Below are 15,959 nucleotides of genomic sequence, written 5' to 3'. Positions count from 1 at the left end.
GAGGGAGAGTTGCACTATTCCAGCCTCGTCGGCGTCTGACTTCATAGCTGCTGCGTTCCCAGCTTGGAGTAGGAGGTGCTACCGACTGCATGCTGGAGGCTGCAGCCTACCGGGCTGTGGCTGGCCTCCCTGGCTCACCACCTCGCCGGCTTGCCTCACCTTGCCTGGCTGGCTTACCTCGCCGGCTTGCCTCGCCTGCTGCGGTTGGTGGCAGCGATGGACACTGCAACCGGCCAGAGTGTAGAAAGGCGTCAGGGTAAGTGCGCTATCCAGGACTGCACTGCCCATGGCCTGGGACGGGTTGGGGGCCCTATCTCAGGCGTCACTACCCGCCTAGGGTGGCTGGTTAGGTGTGCTATCTGGGCTGTGCTGCCTGCACCGGGGGGTGGTTTGGGGGCCCTAACCAGGGCTGCACTGCCCTCGGCGGGGAGCCGGTTGGGGAAACTATCCCAGACTGTATTGCTGGCAACAGTGAGGTGGGCTAAGTGTCCTATCCAGGGCTGCACTGCACGGCTGTTGGGAGGGGTGGCGGTTTCGGGTTGAGGGTGCTATGGGGTGCTGCAATGCCCGTGGTTCGGGGAGGCGGGGCGGTTTGGGTGTGTTGGGTGCGCTATTGCGGGGGGGCTACACTGCTGGTGGCAGGGGGCAGGGTGGGTTGGGGGCCATATCAGGGGCTGCACTGATTGCTTTAGCTAGGGTTTCCAGTACTGTGTTAAATAACAGTGGTGACAGTGGGCATCCTTATCACGCTCCAGATCTTAGAGGAAAAGCTTTCCATTTTCCCCCATTCCATATGATTCTAGCTGTGGGTGTCTCTCACGTGGTTTTTATTGTGTTGCAGTATGTTTCTTCTGTACCCGTTTTTTGAGGGTTTGTAGCATGTTCCCCAAATTGAATATACCATTTTTTAAAAAGAGACTGAGTCTTGCTGTTATGTTGCCCAGGCTGGTCTCAAACTTCTGGACTTACGCGATCCTCTTTTGCCTCAGCCTTCAGATAGCTGCAGCTATAAGTATGCACCACTGCACCCAGCTTGAAGATACTGTATTTTTAATTCCATATTGTCAAGCATTTAAGTTACTTTTCTTTAAAAAATTAATATTAATTCAAAGGAAGAAATTGGCAGAGTGAAAACACAACCTACAGAATGGGAGAAAATATTTGCAAAGTATGTATCCATATGAGGATTAATATCCAGAATATACAAGGAACTCTTGACATCTCAATAGCAAAAAAAAAAAAAAAGAATCCAACTGAAAAATGGGCAAATGACCTGAATAGATATTTCTTAAAAGACGACAGACACATGACCAACAAATATGTTTTCCAAAAAAGCTCAACATCACTAGTCATCAGGGAAATGCAAATCAAAACCACAATGAGGTGTCATCTCACCCCACTTAGAATGGCTACTATCAAAAAGACAAAAAATAGCAAATGCTGGCAAAGATGTGGAGAAAAGTGAACACTTAAATGTGGCTAGTGGAAATGTAAACTAGTACAGCCACTATGGAGAAGAGTGTGGAGGTTCCTCAAAAAACTGCAAATAGAACTATTATATGGCCGAACAATACATTATTGGACATTCATCCAAAGAGAAGGAAATCAGTATATTGACGAGACATCTGTACCCCCGTGTTTATTGCAGCACTATTCACAATAGCCAAGATATGGAATCATCCTAAGTATCTAACAACAGATGAATGCATAAAGAAAATATGGTATACATACACAATGGAATACTATTCAGCCATAAGCAAGAATGAAATCCTGTAGTTTGAGGCACATGGATTGAACTGGAGAAGATTATATTAAGTGAAGTAAGCCAGGGACAGAACATTAAGTACTGTGTGTTCTCATTCATTTGTGGAAGCTAAAAAAACGTTGATCTCATAGAGGTAAAAAGTAGAACAGAATACTACAGGCTGGGAAGCATAGGGTGCAGGGACGGTAGAAAGCAATTTATTAAAGTTTTCAAAATTACAGCTAGATAGGAAGAGCAAGTTCTAGTGTTGTATAGCACTGTAAGATGACTGTAATTAACAACAATATGTCACACAGTTTCAAAGAGTTAGGAGGAGGATGTTGAATATTCCCAGCACAAAGAAATGATAAATAAGATTATGGATATGCTAATTACCTCGATTTGATCTCTGCATATCTATGGGAATGTTACTATGTTCTTCATAAATACTAATAAATACATCAAAAATTTTAAAATTAATAATGAACAAAAGATAAGGGGCCCTGAACTCTAGCTTTAGGGCTGAATTGTATCCAGTCAGATGGTTTATATGTTATTTAAACTTTCACTTTAAATTTGGAGCGGAAATATGTTTGGAAATCCTTACTTTTAGTATGTTGATTTGTGTGTGTGTGTGAGGTAAACTTGGTTGGCTATTGGCAAATGTACTGGGTAGCTACTTAGTAAAACATTTCCTTCCAGTGTTTCAGCTTTCTGATTCTTAGAACATGTGTATATTTAACATAATATGCATTATCACTTTTGAAAGTAGTTATTCTAACACTTATTTGTGCTAAATTAGAATATGAATTTGGGAACTATTACTCTTTTCTATGGTCTGGAATAATTTAAGTAATAGAAATTATCTGATTAGATAGAAATTCCTTGTAAAATCATCAAGTTTAGAAGCTCTTAAGATTTCCTTTGACTTTTACTTATTAGTTTTAAAGAAAAAATAAATTGACATAATGGAAATGTTCACTATACATCAGGAAGGGAATTCAGTGGAAAAGTAAGCTTCCTACTCCCTCTTGACCTTCAGTTTATACTTTTCTTCCTAAGTCAAGTACTGCTACTGGTTTCTTATGCTGTTTCTAGAACTAGCCTATCTATTGTCTATTTAAAATAACTCTTTAATCACCTTCTATTTGAGCTGCCTTATGGATCTATGTAGTTTTTCTGTCTCTCTTTAAAATTTTGTATGCGGTAGAATACACATAACATAAAATTTACCATCTTAGCCATTTTTAAGTACACAGTTTAGTGGCGCCATCTTTCACAGTGTTGTGCAACCAATCTCCAAAACCTTTTCATCGTGCAAAACAAATTCTGTGTCTATTCAACTGCTCTCCATTCTTCCCTACCTGCAACTCCTGCAACCATCCTTCCACTTTCTGTCTGAATTTCACTATGTCACATAAGTGGAATCATACAGCATTTGTCTTCTTGACATGGGCTTATTTTACTTAGCATAATGTCCTCCAGTTCCATTCATGCTGCCTTGAAAGGCAGGATTTCATTCTTTATGGCTGAAGTAGTATTCATCTTGTTGTAGCATGTCAGGATTTCCTTCTTCTTGAAAGCTGAATGATATTCCATTGTATGTATATACCAACATTTTATTGATCTAAATGTATCTGCCAATGGATTTTTCCGTTGTTTCCACCTTTTGACTATTATAAATAATGCTACTGTGAACATGGGTGTGCACATAACTTCAAGGCCCTGCTTTCGTTCTTCCGAATATATATCCAGAAGCGGAATTGCTGGATCACATGGTTATTCTATTTTTATTTTTTTGAAGAATTTCTGTTATTTGTAGTCACTTTTGATGGTTTGTTGTTTCCTAGAAAACATGTTTTTCAATTTTATCAGTGCAGAGTTGTAAATAATATTTCTATATTTTACTTGTACAATTAAAGGCTGTATTTTATTTCTATATTATCATATAATTACCTTCAGTATCTATGTTTGTAACTGTTTCCTCATTTCTTTTTTTCCTCGTTCATGTTTACTATTTTATTGGTCTTTAAAACCTAGGCTTTCTTTCTTTTTTTTTTTTTTTTCTGAGACAGCGTCTTACTCTGTCGCCCAGGCTGGAGTGCAGTGGCGTGATCTCCGCTCACTGCCAAGTTCCGCCTCCCAGGTTCACACCATTCTCCTGACTCAGCCTCTCCTGAGTAACTGGGACTACAGGTGCCCACCACCACGGCCGGCTAATTTTTTTTTATGTTTTTAGTAGAGACGGGGTTTCACCATGTTAGCCCAGGATGGTCTCGATCTCCCAACCTCGTGATCCGCCCACCTCGGCCTCCCAAAGTGCTGGGATTACAGGCATGAGCCACCATGCCCGGCCTACTTCTTTTTTTTGTCATTTCTAATTGACTGGTAAGTACATTATATCATTACTGCAGCAGATTTATGTTACAGTGTTTTACCTGTTTATGTTAGAATCAGTTTATGTTTCTGGAATCTGGAATAGGATAATACCTATTTGATTTGAAATTGGAAAGATAGTAGCTTTATGTTGGTCCAGATAATCTGATTTCTCATTTGGACAAGATATTTGAGGGTTTGAAAGATTCCTGTGATGATTAAAGGAGAAAACTCTTGTGAGTTATTGTATGCTGAGACACACACACACACACACACACACACACACGCAGTTTATTGCATTGTTGGATTTTATACATAAAATTAGTCAAGTTGCAAATATATGTCTTACAACTTTGACTCTCAGGATAGTGCAGCAGGATGAAGCGCAACCGCCCCCGCCCCCCCTTCCCCGATTTGCCAACAAGGGCAGACCAAACTAGAAGTGTGGCGCTGTACATGTTTCTGTGGAACCCTGACAGTGAAGCTGTTCTGGGTGCCATGTCCTGTTTCCGCCACCTCTGTGAGGAAGCAGATACCTGGTGTGGGATGCATGAAGTGTCATTGCATAACCTCTTGCCCAACTGTAGCACATTCATGGAGTTTGCCTCTGTCAGCAATGTGATGTCAACAGGTAAATGTGAATAGTGGTTTTTTTACTCAACCTGCCTGAAGCACGTGGCATCTGATTGTGAGAATGTATTTAAGGTTACTACTTTGTAAGTTTACAGGGGAAATTCAAGTAGCTTACTTGAAATCCTTTTCTGAACAAAGAAATGAAACAAAGATGAAAAGAAAAAGCATTTGAAATAGTCTCCCACTGAGTTTTTAATATGCTATACGTTTTAAAAATAACTGGCAGTATATGTTACTATCAGTTGTGATCATATAATTTACTCCACCTAAGTTGTAGATAGTGAAGTTTTACGCACATTGGCATATGTTTTGAGTAAATTATAGGTGGGAATAGCTATTTTGTGCTGTGGACATTGTAGAGTCTAAGATAAGTACCTTTCCTGTGAGGTTAGTGAAAGGAAGTTTTTGGCTTTATCATTTGAGGCATTTGCTCTGCTCCTCCTACTCTGCCTTTTGGGTAGGGCTTACGAGGTTCTCCATTGGCAGGCAGGGCTCTAAGTGCAGTGACTTGATTGGCTGTTGTATTTGCTTAGGAACAGCAGCACTTCAGAAAGAGTGATGGCACTGCTGAGGCGCACTTAGCATCCCACTGCAGGAAACACTGAGGTGTGCTCTTAGCAAGAGAAACACCCCTCCTAGGCGCCCACCCTCAATTTTGGAAACCTATTGTTACATATGTGTAATCAGGAATAGCTTTTGAAGTAAATCCAAGATATGTGAGTGTTAGAAGTGTAATATCTGAGTACTTATTATACATCAAGTTTGAAACTTGGCCATTGCTGATTGACGTTTACCTCTAGACTTAAAGTTGCTTTCAAGTGATAATTGCCTTCATTTTAGGCTTGGGAAGATACACATGCAAAATGGGAACAAGCAACAAAACTAATCTTTAACTATCCAAAAGCCAAAATGGATGATAGCCAGGTAAGTCTGTAAAGTTGACTTTTGTCTATTAACTGATCTGCTAAATATATGTCCTTCTCTTTGGTAATCTTTCACGAGTCACTCAGTAAAGTAAGCATATAGTTGTCTGAAGACTGATATTTAGTTGTGGTTTATCTAGACCTGTACTTTGTAATATGGTAGCCACTAGCTACGTGTGACTATTTAAATTTTACCATAATGAAAATTAAATACAATTTAGTTCCTCAATCATATAGTAGCCACATTGCAAGTACCCAGTAGCCACATATGACAGTCTGGACAGCAGAGAGAGAAAATGTTTCCATCATCACAGAAATACTGGGCAGCACTGCTAGAGACTGTTGCAGAGACCATTTCTTTATCTTTTCTTGCTCTTTACCCCTTCATCAGGGTGTTTCACAGAATTTTCAGAAAAGGAGCAACACAGGTAGAGAAAAAAACATGGAAACAATTCATTTTGCTATTTTGTTAAGTATTCTAATTAAGGAATGTCTTGGGCAAAAGATTGAACCCATAGATTAAATGAAATTTTAAAATGTGGACAGTTCATTCAACTATTACTATTGACTATATTATCTGTTACTCTGGAAATGGATGAGTTGGTGTTTATGTGTAATTGATTTGTAATGTTCATATTCCTCTCATTATTAGGCAATTTATAAAAACTGGTTATTCCCCCATGTTTTTTTTCTGTCATACTTAATTACAATAAGAAAAATGTTATGTTTTTATGAAGCAAAATTGTGTACCTAATAGCTTTATTTGGAGGGGACATGTAGCTTTAGAATGAAAGCTTTTGGGGGGATAACTGTTTAATATATAATTACATACCATACAATTCACCCATTTAAAGTGTCCAATTCAGTGGCTGTTTTTAGTATATTCCCAGAGTTGTGCAACCATTACCACAGTCCGTTTTAGAACAGTTTCATCAATTAAGGAAAAAAAACCCTGTATCCTTTAGCTATTTCTGCCTCTAACACCCTACCCCACCTCCCCGGGACTTTCTTGTCTGTCTTCCCCTGGCTTCTCCAGCCCTAGGCAACCATGAATCTACTTTCTGTCTCTGCAGATTTGTCTCTGCTGGATCTTTTCTGTAAATGGAATTTTAGAATATGTGGGCTTTTGTGATTAGCTTCTTTCACTTAGCATAACGTTTCCAAGGTTCATCCATGTGAAATCAAAGCTTTTTAAAAGAAATTTGATACTTGGGCGATTATATTAGTGTATGACAAAAATAAATCAGTGGCTCTTTAAAAATGTATATGGTAATTTTGGGGGTTGATTTTAATGTGTTTTTTACATTTTTTGTACTTTTGTCATGGAAGAAATGTTGGATAAAGAGTAATTTGTCAAGTCTCAATTAATTTAGGTTTAATTCATGCTTTGCCCAAAAATTTCGTGTTTAGGCTGCTGAAAGTTTCACATGACCATTGTTAGGAGTCGAATGTCCCATCTGAGTGGAGGAGGATGCGCAGATTTGTCTGACACAGACTCCCTACAGGAATGGATCAACATGACTGGCTTCCTTTGTGCCCTTGGGGGAGTGTGCCTCCAGCAGAGAAGTAATTCTGGCCTGGCAACCTATAGCCCACCCATGGGTCCAGTCAGTGAATGTCAGGGTTCCATGATTTCAGTGATGTCGTCAGAGGGAAACGCAGGTACACCTGTCAGCAAATGTATGGATCAGCTGTTGTCCTTAATGCTGTGTAACCATGAGAAAGTGGGACTTCAAATACGGGCCAATGTTAAGGACCTGGTGGGTCTAGAATTGAGTCCTGCTCTTTATCTGATGCTATTTAACAAACTGAAGAATGCCATCAGCAAGTTTTTTGACTCCCAAGGACAGGTAAAGTGTGCTCTTTTTTATTTTTCACCTTGTTTGAAATAAGGAAGGCTTTTTCTTTCCAATTATTTAAATGAGGTGCTCACAGTTTTTAAAAATTGTCAAAAATTGCAGAAAGAAGAGTCATCTCAATGTAGGGGTCAGCTTGCTTCTTAGGAACTCTGGTGTGTATGTGTGCCTGAGGGTATACCTGCCTTGTGTATGGGTATGAGTGTCTGCATGTATCTGTATGCTTGTTTGGCTGTGTGCCTGTGGGTGCACTTCTGTGTTTGTGTCTTTAGATCAGTCGGTTGCATGTCTCTAGAGGTCTGTCTTCTGGGCATTGATGGCAAATGATTAATATATTTGTTCTTTCTATAGGTTTTATTGATGGATACCAACACTCAATTTGTAGAGCAAACCATAGCTATAATGAAGAACTTGCTAGATAATCATACTGAAGGCAGCTCTGAACATCTAGGGCAAGCTAGCATTGAACCAATGATGTTACATCTGGTCAGGTAAGCGTTCTACTGAAATGTAGCAGAAGCATACTTTAAGAGATCAGAAAAACCTCTTACACATTGATATTGGTAGTAATTGATAAAGTAATTTGCCATTCTTTACTGCACACAAACTAGGGTGTGACAATAAGGTAACCAGAAGGTGTGTACGTTTTCAGACTTACATTTAGTTCATTTTATTTGATGACTAAAGTATTTTGAATGCTTTCTCTTTTGTCTATATCTGATAATTTTTTTATTGTCTCTGTGTCTGTATAGGTATGTTCGTGTGCTTGGGGATATGGTCCATGCAATTCAAATAAAAATGAAACTGTATCAGTTGGTTGAAGTAACGATGGCAAGGAGAGATGACCTCTTATTTTGCCAAGAGATGAAATTTAGGTGAGTTCTCAAAAGAGCAATGTAGGGTCTTGTAAATCTTAATTTGTTGAATGAAGTACAGAAATAGAGTAGATATCTCATTATTGGTAGGAAGGAAGACATAAAAAGAGAGCAATTTACATGTTTGTGTTCCTCTACGTCTCTCCTCAAATTTCCGTAAGCTTTGTGCCTGTGGCAAGCCTCCCTTTTTCTAAAACTGTGCTGTACTTGAGCTAAGAATTTGATTCTGTTTCCAATTTGATACCATAAATAAGGGCCATGTTGGAGGTTAAATATCCACGTTGCTTGTTCCCTTCTGGCTTTTACGTCTGTGACATCAGTATCTCTTTTATAAAATCGTCATGTCACCTGGGTTATCTGCCAAATTATTTGCACTGTAAGAAATCTTACACAGTTAAAGGTGTGTGTGTGTGTGGCTTCAAAAAAATTGTTTGCTGTTTCTCTTTTCTCCGCCATTCTATAGGAATAAGATTGTAGAATACCTGACAGTCTGGGTTATGGGAACATCAAACCAAGCAGCAGATGATGATGTAAAATGTCTTACAAGGTAAAAAAGAGAATGACCTTCAAGTATTAGTGGGTTTTCCTGTAAGAATTATAATTACTTCATTACAGCTTTATACTTGTATTTTATGTGTATTTAAATTTTTTAGATGTCAAACTTTTGTGGTTGAAATATGTAAAGATACTAATCTTTATTACTACTTTTTTTTGACTGATAAGACTTTCTGTAAAAATAAATGTGCGAGAGCGGTATGTTTGGGAAGTTAGTGTTGTCAGTTTATGAAGAATAGTCTACCGTTATTGGGAAATAAGGTACATAAAGCCTCAGATTGCATTTATGTTATGATTAGATAGAAAAAGGTATTATTTGAGGAACTCATTGTGTTGGTCTTTCTAAAAAATAATTGATTTCCTGATTCAGGCACCAGAGACAGAAACAAAAGGAAGTAATTAAGTGTAATTAAGTCTGCTTTAATGATAAATACTTATTGACACATATCAGAAAGTGATTAAACACTATGGACTGTATAATAAGCCTTTACATATGTTTCTTTGACCAAGCCTACCTTTATAATATGGTTGTCTCTCAGTATCTGTCAGGAATTGGTTCCAGGAACCACCCCCCAAACTCCTGCCCACATCTCACTTCCATGAACACTAAAATCCACAGACTGAAGTCCCTGATACAAAATATCATAGTATTTGCATATAAACTACGCACATCCTCCCATATATTTTAAATTATCATTAGATTACTTATAATATCTAATAAATATAAATGTTATATAAATACAAGTTGTTATACCATATTGTTTAGGGAATAGCGACAAAGAAAAATCTGTACATGTTGAGTACAGATGAAACCCTACTTTTTTTTCCCACAAATAGTTTCAATCCATGGTTGGTTGAATCCGTGGATACAGAACTCGCTGAGACAGAGGGCCAATTGTACATGCTTCTGATTGAAGATAGTCATTTTGCCAAGATTACTTTGCAGAAAGTTAGTATTGCCTTCTCCTCATTTGAGATGATTTTGTATTCTGGGATCTGCATATTAATTCAAATTATTTGGGTTGTGCTAATAATTTGTTTAATAAAACAGGTAGTTCCTAAAGTTTATATCTGTTAATAAGAGCTTTATTTGAGAGGAAGTGGAATAACCTGAAAGATTTATGGTCTCTAATTTTTTTTTTTTTTCAGAGATTTGGACCAGGCAAGCATGGAAGCAGTAGTTTCACTTCTAGCTGGTCTCCCTGTGCAGCCTGAGGAAGGAGATGGTGTGGAATTGATGGAAGCCAAAGGGGACACAGTTATTTCTTAAGTAAATTTCAGTCACCAAAAAACACAAAGCAAAAGCAAATAAAGCCCCCCGCCGCCACACACACACACACACACACAAAGACAAAACAAAACAAAAACAAAAAAAACAAAGAAAACAAAGAAATGTTCCCCATGCAGGACTAGGATTAGGAAAATAACTGTGTTTTATGATTTTTAAAGAAAATAATATGATCCCTGAAATTTTGCTTATAATAAAACCCAGATTGCCTCACTAAGTCATTTACAAAAGTGACATTGTGTAAGCTGTTTGGACCACTAATTTTATATACTAAACATTAAAAATGACACATTTACCAGGAAACATTGCATCTATTTGATGCTTATGTTATGAAAGGTATGCTAGGCTATATCAGGTATAATCATGCCCAACACAGCATGCTTTATAATGAGTCACCCTGGCTGATTATCCTGAGAGAGGAGAGAAGCAGTTAATCCAGGGCCAGTCACACCGTGCACATGTGATTGTTTTGGAATGTCTGGTGAGCTTTCTAGTTGATACGGCCTTTGCTATGTAAAGGTCAGTTTTTTTATTTCTCAGATACTTCACACTATTTATGAACCTTTTGAGTGACTGCAGTGAAGCTGAAGATGAAAGTGCACAAACAGGTGGCAGGAAATGTGGCATGTCTCGGAGGTTGGCATCACGGAGGCACTGTGCAGTCCTTGCAATGTCAAACTTACTCAGTGCCAGCATAGACGGTGCTCTCATGCACTCCATAGGTGAGATCAAATGGAAGTTTCATATAGAAATACACAGCCTAGAGAACTGGCTTGTAAGATAAGCAAAAATTACTTCAGCAAGGCCATGTTAGCAAATTTGCATCCATTTGTCCACATCAGGTTTAGGGTACTACAAGGATCTCCAGACAGCTACATTTATGGAAGTTCTGATGAAAATCCCTCAACAAGGCACAGAATTTGACACACTTCAGAAACGGTATTGGCTGATGGGTTTGAGCAATTGGTGGAACTGGTCACAGTGATGGGTGATCAAGGAGAGCTCCCTATAGCGATGGCTCTGGCCAGTGTGGTTCCTTGTTCTCAGTGGGTAAGTGCATAGAGTAAGTGGGGAAGAAAAGTGCCTGGCACATAGCAAATCCTTCAGAACATATTTGTTCAATAAATGTTTGTTGAATGAATTGATAAAATTTTAGAGCCAGAAGAAATCTTAGATGTTTAGTTAGGTGACTTTTCAGCTGTAGGGAAGTGGTTGGCACTGCTAGACCTGACTAGTGTCCTGTATCATTTCATCCCACTGAAAAATTCCATTTAAACACTGATTAAAAATCACTGATATACTCCGCTGTCTTCATATATTTGAGAAGGTAATTAAGTTAAACCTAATTTCAGTCAGTTGTTGCAACGCTGGAATTGGAATCCACGATTTGTGCCTGTTTACTACCTCCAGTTTGCTGTTCTTTTCCCCATAATATCTTACACAATTTTTAAAAATGTAAGCACTGTATTTGCATTTGATATTATGATATTGTTTGTTTTAAACACTGAAAACATCATATGGCTATTAGGTCTCTCTCTTAATTTAATGAAAAATTTTCTTCAAATCACATCGTTCCTAATACATGTGAAAACGTTGAGAAGGGTGGTGGTTCCTTTCCAGTGTTAAAAGGCTATTTCCTTTTTAGTGTACCAAAAATGGTTTCACTTACAGTAAAGTATAACTAATAAGGTAATCTGTCATTGTAGATTTGTTTCTGCTTAAAGCTGTAGGATATTTGTTATACCTGTACTTAAAGTAAAATTCAAACTCCTTAACCTGTCCTACAAGGCTCCACCTGATTTGGGCCCTGCCTAATCTCTAACATCATCTTATGCCATTTTCCTTCTTGTTCACCAAAGCCACACCAGCTACCTTTCTGTCCCTCCTTGTTAGACTTGTTTCTGCCTTAAGCACCCTTGCTGCTGCCACCACCTGAAATGCTTCTCCTCTGGCATTTCATTTTGGTGAGAACGCCTAGCATGAGATCTACCCTCTAACATATTTTTGAGTGTAGAATACAGTATTGCTATCTGTAGGCACAATGCTGCACCACAGATCTCTAGAACTTACCTTGTATAACTGAAATTTTATACTGATTGATTAGCAACAGCCCCAAATCATTGAAATCTTCCTAAAGCCTAAAATTACTTCACAAACGTTCAAATGTTTTGAAAATGACTATTGTGAATTATCTTATTAGGATCTACCTATGATTAGCACTGAAAATACTCAGTAATTTTTTAAATAAAGAATCAGTTAAGTTCAAGTAGCTTTAATTGTTGTTGAGTTTTATATTAAATTACTTTGAGAAGGAATTTTCTATTAGGCCAGATCTCACCTATCACATTATTGTAATCCTGGGACCAGGCAAGAATTAGAGAGCTATGGGCCATGATCCTGGCCCTTGTTGTTACTGCTTGAGGATTGAGGCATCTTTTTATGGCTACCCCTATTCTCTCTAAATTTCTTCTTGTGATTAAACAGTGATTTACCAGTAGATCATTTTTCTTGAGTGTACCCCAAACTGCTTTACTAGAGGGAGTTATAAGGATGTCATTTAGGTAATTGGAATTTCAGCCCTCATCCCTGTCCCCCTTGCTTTGTATGTAAATCTGGCTGATCTCCGGGTTCTGAACGCCCAGTTCCTTTTCTTCCTGATTTCTCCAAAATCCTATAGTCTTTCTCTTTTTGTCATGTCTCTACCTAGTCTATGTTCAGCATTCACTGAGTTCCCCTGACTGTATGAGAAGAGTAGAACTCTTCTGATCATCAGTCTTATTTCTGCTCTGTGCAAATGCTTGTACAAATCAAACTAAAGTATTCGCTGTCATCTTCTGTTTCTGTTCTCTTTCGTTTTGTGATGTAATTTGAACTGAATCTTGGAGATTTTGTCTCCTGGTAAAGCCTAGGCCTCTCTTAATAGCTTTCACCAGTTAATCCTTGGAATTAACAGCTATCATAGACACCGTATATAGTCATCTATCATAAACAATATACGCAGATAAATCTCAGGAGAAATATTTATCAGTCACCTTTGCCTTAATTTAGCAAGTAGTTGTCAACTTTGGGTTTACGTTTTTGCCACTCTTCAGCTATCTACCTGAGAACAAAAATGCACTAACCTGATTTTGTTTTGTTCTCAGGATGAACTGGCTTGAGTTCTGGTTACTCTATTTGGTCCTCGGCATTTACTCTACCAACTGCTCTGTAACATGTTTTGTAAAGAAGTAGAATTGGCAGACTGACTCCATTCAGACTCTCCTCTGAGGCAACAGTTTGGCCAGTAAAATAATGACACTGTTTCAAGGTTTGTATCATTCATTTTGTGTGTGTGTGTGCTGAGGTATGTCAAGTAATGATTGTGTACAGAATGTGCAGAGCTGATTGTCTTCTTTTAAGGTAAAATGTATGGAGCAGGCATAATAAAGTCCTACTCATGCATTTCTATAGGTATATGGTGCTACTTATCTATAAAAACTCCTGGATCCTTTATTACGAATTGTGATCACATCCTCTGATGGGCAACATGTTAGCTTTGAAGTGGATCCTACCAGTTTTATCATCTTTTCACATAAAAGTGCTCTTTTTTTTTTTTTTTTGCTAACACTGCATGAAGCAAGGCCCTCATAACTTCTCCTCTTGATCATTAAAATTTGTTTTTAATTATAAAAGTTATATACAAATATGCTTTTCTTTAATGATATCTGTAATTTTTTTTAAGTTATCCTTCTTTTTATCTGCCTTAGATCCAGGGACAGACAGGAGAAGGATGTCTTTGGCTTCTGCCTCCACAGACCGTTACTAGTTAAGGCTCTTTCCTTTTTCCATGACTTTACATATCACTTTACACAGTCACTTGCATGCTCTGTCACCCAGGCTGGAGTGCAGTGGTATGATGGCTCACCGCAACCTCCACCTCCTGGGTTCAAGCGATTCTCGTGCCTCAGCCTCCCAAGTAACTGAGATTACAGGCGTGCACCACCACGTCCAGCTAATTTTTCTATTTTTAGTAGAGATGGAGTTTCACCATGTTTGCCAGGCTGGTCTGGAACTCCTAACCTCAATTGATCCACCAGCCTCAGTCTCCCAGAATGCTGGGATTACAGGCGTGAGCCACCATGCCCAACCAGAGAATTGTCTGTTTTGAGATTAAAATTTGGGAGTTTTAAGAGAACCACTCAGTAGTAGTGATGGTCTATGAATATTCTAAAATTATGTGAAGAAATTTGTGTGAAAGCATACATCCATTTTTCTAACCTTTATCAGATTTCAAAGAGGTTCCTCATCCCCAGAAGGTTGAACACTATACTGGAATAGTCGAAGCGCTCAAATTTTTTCTTAATTCTTTATCTTTTTATAGTTTTAGCTAAAACTTCGATATCTAATTCTAAATTTATATATTTCAGCTAAAAATAAATGGTATTTAGGTTTTAAAGCCATTCTAATAAAGCAGCTATATTTAGCCACCTTCACCAGTTTCCCCTTATTGAAGGGTTAAGGTTGTTCTTCATGCAATAAACACTGTAACATAAAGAAAGCTTCCTGAACTGTGTGTAGTGTAACTGAAGGTGGGACTATATTGTTACACCTCACTGCTTACAAATACTTTATTCTCAAAAATCTAATTTTTACTAACTTCCTATTAGAGATTACGGAAAGCTATTTTGAGATTATAAGCAGTGATAAGAATGCATTTAAAATGTGGACTTCATGAAGCACTGCGTTGAACAGGATGAAGTGAAATAATCCCGATTCCAGAGTTAATCTGGAGTCAGCCATGTGAATTTAGGACAGGAAATATTAATTTATGGAGGCATTGTGCAAAAAATAGTTACGTGATATTCTGCATGTAAATCTGGGTCCCCCACACCGATATCCTTTGAAAGGAAGGTTTATCCTTGGAATCACAAAATATTGAGTGGAATGCTACAGTTTTGTAATCACTGCTACTTTAAACAGCAGTTAGCCACACTAAGCAAGAATAGCTGTAGAGATTAAAATGTTACATTAAGTGTTCTTTAAAAATGAATATATATGGTATATATAAAAATGTAAATTCCAAAATAATATAATTTTCATCTATAACATGATTTAAAGCAGGGGACACTGGGAAGGGATGGGGGCTGAACCCATTTTATGGCACTCTTCCCAGTCTAAGGTACCTTTTACTTTATCTTAATGTAGAATGTTTTATAAAGAGAAAATCAATCCACTTTAAATATTGGGTTCACATTACTTTTCAGGCTGGACAACCATTTCTTGAATTCTTAAATGATTTTTATTTGACAGAATTATACATTGAGGTAGACATAGGGGTTCGCTGTTCTGCTGAGATCCTTTTTTCTTTTAGGTCCCCAAGAATTCCCATCCCTCCATGGTTTAAATAATAGGTAGGTTGTTATAAAGGAAGCTGGCAACAGGCAATAACATTACTTGTAAGTAAGTTTTTTTTTCCTCAATAGGAATCTAAGATTTTGTTTTTTTATAGCAAGCATTTTTTTCTTCAATTCAGTTGTAACTGGTACACAACAAAACATAAATATGTACTATCAGGTATAGGATGTTTTGGGGGTGTGCTGTTGAAAATTTAGTTTCACCTTATAATGTTGACCACACTTTCATGTCTGTTAATCTTAATAAATTATGATCATCTTTGTGTGAAAATTTGGTCTGTTTTCATGACTCCTCAAACTTGCAGTATAGGTGATG

At 37.9% G+C, this 15,959-nt stretch overlaps 1 protein-coding gene across 1 annotated transcript; it reads left to right on the top strand.

Annotated features, from left to right (window-relative positions):
* LOC115930170 (neurofibromin-like) lies at positions 1-10,536 on the top strand. Its single transcript, XM_063699098.1, has 8 exons — positions 1-256; positions 3,984-4,132; positions 5,594-5,677; positions 7,087-7,526; positions 7,884-8,023; positions 8,285-8,407; positions 8,871-8,954; positions 10,112-10,536. The coding sequence occupies exons 4-8, from the start codon at positions 7,104-7,106 to the stop codon at positions 10,230-10,232; spliced, it is 891 nt and encodes a 296-aa protein (XP_063555168.1). The 5' UTR covers positions 1-256; positions 3,984-4,132; positions 5,594-5,677; positions 7,087-7,103; the 3' UTR covers positions 10,233-10,536.
* The last annotated feature ends 5,423 nt before the right edge of the window (positions 10,537-15,959 follow it).

The sequence above is a fragment of the Gorilla gorilla genome, chromosome 16 (genome assembly GCF_029281585.2).
Source record: "Gorilla gorilla gorilla isolate KB3781 chromosome 16, NHGRI_mGorGor1-v2.1_pri, whole genome shotgun sequence".
Taxonomy (NCBI): Eukaryota; Metazoa; Chordata; class Mammalia; order Primates; family Hominidae; genus Gorilla; species Gorilla gorilla.
The sequence above is the reverse complement of the archived record's forward strand: the minus strand, read 5'-3'. Positions and strand labels throughout refer to the sequence as shown.

Bases quoted from the DNA above. Each gene is read 5' to 3' on its own strand.
- LOC115930170 (XM_063699098.1), top strand. From the start codon at position 7,104: ATGACCATTGTTAGGAGTCGAATGTCCCATCTGAGTGGAGGAGGATGC. The intron at 8,408-8,870 runs GTGAGTTCTCAA...GCCATTCTATAG, and splicing joins TGCCAAGAGATGAAATTTAG to GAATAAGATTGTAGAATACC. The intron at 8,955-10,111 runs GTAAAAAAGAGA...TTTTTTTTTCAG, and splicing joins GATGTAAAATGTCTTACAAG to AGATTTGGACCAGGCAAGCA.